The sequence below is a fragment of the Salvia hispanica genome, unplaced genomic scaffold, assembly GCF_023119035.1.
Source record: "Salvia hispanica cultivar TCC Black 2014 unplaced genomic scaffold, UniMelb_Shisp_WGS_1.0 HiC_scaffold_1526, whole genome shotgun sequence".
NCBI lineage: Eukaryota > Viridiplantae > Streptophyta > Magnoliopsida > Lamiales > Lamiaceae > Salvia > Salvia hispanica.
Window position 1 is genome coordinate 1 of NW_025951834.1, and position 4205 is coordinate 4205.

At 41.0% G+C, this 4205-nt stretch overlaps 1 protein-coding gene across 1 annotated transcript; it reads right to left on the reverse strand.

The window, feature by feature from the left end:
- Positions 1 to 5: 5 nt before the first annotated feature.
- LOC125198484 (ACT domain-containing protein ACR6-like) lies at positions 6 to 3242 on the reverse strand (the record flags this gene model as incomplete). Its single annotated transcript, XM_048096820.1, has 7 exons — positions 3228 to 3242; positions 3023 to 3182; positions 2666 to 2708; positions 1409 to 1454; positions 496 to 1260; positions 284 to 388; positions 6 to 203 (listed from the first exon to the last, which is right to left on the reverse strand). Coding segments are annotated over exons 1-7 (1332 nt in total), but the record flags the coding sequence as incomplete, so codon positions are not given.
- Positions 3243 to 4205: the final 963 nt, after the last annotated feature.

A 4205-nucleotide genomic window follows, 5' to 3' on the forward strand; every position in this document is an offset into this window, starting at 1 on the left:
CCAATCTGTTCACAGATGGAGTCGACAGTCTTATGATCAACGGGGCTGCCAGTCACATCCGTGACATAGAATGTATCCCTAGCTTTTCCTCCCCTTGTTGAGATCTCTGCTCTTTTGATGCACAGACCATTTTCCCTAAATATCCTGGTGATGTCGGAGAGAAGTCCTACTCTGTCTTCAGCACACAGTTCCAACTCTAGACCCTGATAAAATGCAGACAATATCAGAATCTGTTTACTCATTTGACACATTCCACTCGATGAAATGCACACAATATCACTACCTCAGTGCCTCGTCTTTCAATGGCTGCTTCCAAACATTGCATCACACGGTCTCGTTCAGCTTCTGAACTAATAGGGACCCCATCCATGTGCCGAATATAGTATTCCTATATTGACCGATAAATGACTTTAGTAGTGTCAGTAGATGTTGCTCAGAGCAACCACTACTCAGTTCATTTATGAACACAAAAATCACATTTACAAGAAATTGTACCTGATATGCCTCCGTTCTTCCTGTGTGGACTACCCCGTGAAAGACTACATACTGCATGTCTGTCAGAGTGCAGATAATGTCAAACAATAGCTTGGGTCGATCTTTTGATCTCATGGTGATGACCGTATAATCTTTTTCAGCACAATCTGTTACAATTACATGAGGTCTGGAGGTCTTGGCATGAACATTGCCACCAATCAAGTGGTCAGCTTTTTCGTAGTCTCGATCAGCAAACATGATCTGGTGTAACCTTCTTTGCCTGTGGGTGACGCCAGGTGGTGGAAGTGTCATTTTTGCAGAATTCAGATCACTGTGTCCCCTGAGAACATTGCACAAGAGCTCCTTTATCGCTGCTAGGCGCTTTGGATCTTCAATTGCACAACCCATGGCATGGTCAGTGACAAGAACCACAGCTGCAGCTCTCTCATTGTGCGTCCATATCTCGGCATTCACCACATTGCACTCGAGATCTGTCAGGACAGCACAGACTTCAGATAATAAACCGGGCCTGTCTCTTCCTGTTAGCTCAATGCACGTATGCTCTTCAGAAGGGACCAATCCAACCAGTCCTTTCAAAGAAGGTTCAACCAAATCATCACTGCTTTCAAGTCTCTGCAGATGGTTGAGTGGAAATGAGAATAAAAGCTTACCATCCATAAACCATCCACCATCAGATGATATGTACGCTTTCTTAATCACAAGATCCAAATCTGTCAAAATTTGGACCACCTGAAGGAGGATTCCATGCTTATTGACACTATCAACCTAGATAAAATAAAACCATCTACCAATAAGAATATTTAGAGAAATTGCATAACTATAATGAAAGAACGAACATTATCCCGGTATGAAAATCAAAACTCAAAAATTGAAATAAAACTCAAACTCTATGGGACAAGGGGATGGAGCATGCCTGTATTATAGTGGCATCCTCACAAGTATCATTATCAATCACAACCCTGCAACAAAAAACCAAGAACTAAGTCCTCATACAAGTGACGGATTTTATTGCACTGCAAACAGAAGATTTTACTATTTGTGTCATAAACTTATGTGATGAAATTGAGTAGATTAAACCATAAAACTTTTCAAAATCTTACAACAAAAAAAGTTAATAAATTGTATCCTCCTCCTGGAGGTTAATACGCATTAAAATTTTGACAATTTACTCGGTCACAACACCGATATATCAATAGCTTCCTCCTCCTGAGGTCGACACATCTAATGTCAGCTTCATAAGACGGTTCTCATCGTGCTTAAAGATACATAATTTTATTTTTACAACACACTCCCATAACAATGTTCATGTGTTGATAACAAAACCAAGCTATCTCATAAATTCCGATCAACCCCTAAACCTCGTAGTTCAGATTATTGTTCCTTGTGCTTCTACCATTCCACAAACTCATACGTAGAGTAGAACTGATTTAGAGGGTAAGTTTTCTAAGAGACGGTTTGTCGAAGTGGAAGCATGACCCCAAAACGAAACAGTAACCATGCATAACTCATCATCGTAGCCGGACCATATTCAATAAGCGTCCTATTCCTTCTTTCACTACGATTCATTAAAAGGCCTCATATACGTTTTGGGATTCAAATTCCCACACTGATAAATAGTCCAAAACTCTAAGACTTAGGTATCTTCGCCTTCCTCCGCGATCGATCGCATGCATTTGATACTCTACCATGATGCGTCTCTGTTTCCTAGACTTAAACTCCTTGAACTTGTCAAAAGTTTCAGACTTGTAGCGCATCAAATAGATTTGTATCCGATTTTCGAGTAAATATCTCAGCAGACGAAATATCGAAAACCGCCCTTGCCTCGCTTGACATTGGTCCACACATACTGTAGTATGAATGAGCTCAAGTACTTCCGCCCTATTCTCCTTCGGGAATACCTAAAAGGTTTCTTAGTCATCTTATTGAGACAAAGGACTCACACTTCGAAAACGGCCTTCTCAAGACCTTTAAATAAGATCTGATCAACCATCGCAGAATCCTTCTTTCGTTGGCATGACCAAGTCTAAGGTGCCATAAGGTCGTTTCATTCATCAAGTTGAAGGTTCTTTTCTTTTTCTTAGAAATTTTTGATTTAGGTATCGAGTTTTGATTTACGTTGGATTAAATCAAGGTGTGTTGGATTTCGTGTACGTATTGTTTTCCACGATACCACCTACGTATGTTAACCATCTTTCTAATAACGCTATCATTAGCTAAAAGAAATCGAATATCCATCAAAAGACAATTTAGAACCGAAATTAAATTCTCTAAAAAAGGTATCAACAAAACATTATTCAAAAATAAAAATCTATCACTACAAAAACGCAAATAAACGCCCTCCCATCGCAACGGCCGCCACTTTCGTAGCGCCGCCTCAGCCTGGACTTCATCTCACGATCATGTAACCGTTGCCTTGCCACCTCGCATTAAGTCGATCAAAACATATATGATCAGCTTGCCCAAAGATTTCAATAACCTGCATTAGTAGATGTCGAATATGACTCGACTACTAGAGCATGGTGCATACCTGTAGCCTTGCCCTTTTTAGGACAATCGGGCTTCCAATGACCCTTCTCTCCACATTTGAAGCACTTTCCAGTAGGCTTCTTGTCACCCCATTGTTTCTTCTTTCCCTTAGCATTCTTAGCTGCCACTGGGTTCGGTGCCTTTTTCTTTCCTTTTCTAGGCTTAGAGCCAGCAGGAATTAGGCGCCAAACTCAAACATAGCTTACCTTAGCTTGAACCATATAAGGTCCTCCGCCGACTGATCAGTTCAGTCAGCAGCTCTGCCAAAGTGTAATTCCGCTTTGTTCATCTCGAAATTGAGCTCGAATCTGTTGGAAGCTAGGGGGAAGACTCTGAAGCGATTTGAGTAGGTAACCTGGGACTCGGGATCGATCGTCCCTCCCAAATACCTCAATCTGGGTTGAGGTGACTCATCATCTCTGAGGACGTGTTGCCTCACAGTATGAGCCTTCCTTCATAGACTTGCGTCATGATACTCCGAAAGGCCCTGAGACTTAGCCGTTCGATTCTGAGTACCAAAATGATTTGCGAGATTTGTCATGATCTCAGCGGCAGTTTCCATGGCTGAATGCTGATGCTTGAGTACTGATGACATAGAAGCCAACATATAGCACTTAGCCATCTCATTCGCCTTATGCCACCGTCTATGCGCATTCTCGCAGTCCCTTGCGCGGCATTAGCTGCGGGACACTGGAGGCTGGGCGGAGTAGTGAGCACAAACTTGTACTCTTCTGCTGTGCGAACGATATCCAAGTTTTGTTTCCATTCGATGTAATTTTGGCCTTCGAGTTTGTTTTCTTTGAGAATGGCAGAAAGAGGATTAAAAGACATCTTGAACGGATTTTATTGCACTGCAAACAGAAGATTTTACTATTTGTCATAAACTTATGTAAGGAAATTGAGTAGATTAACCATAAAAACTTTTCAAAATCTTACAACAGCAAAGTTAATAAATCAGTATCCTCCTCTCAGAGGTTAATACGCATTAAAATTTTGACAATTTACTGGTCACAACAACACCGACATATCAATAGCTTCCTCCTCTGGAGGTCGACACATCTAATGCTGCCTAAGCACGAGCTTTAGGTTCGTAAGCATTACATAATTTTATTTCTACAACACACTCCCATAACAATGTTCATGTGTTGATAACAAAACCAAGCTATCTCATAAATTCTGATTTA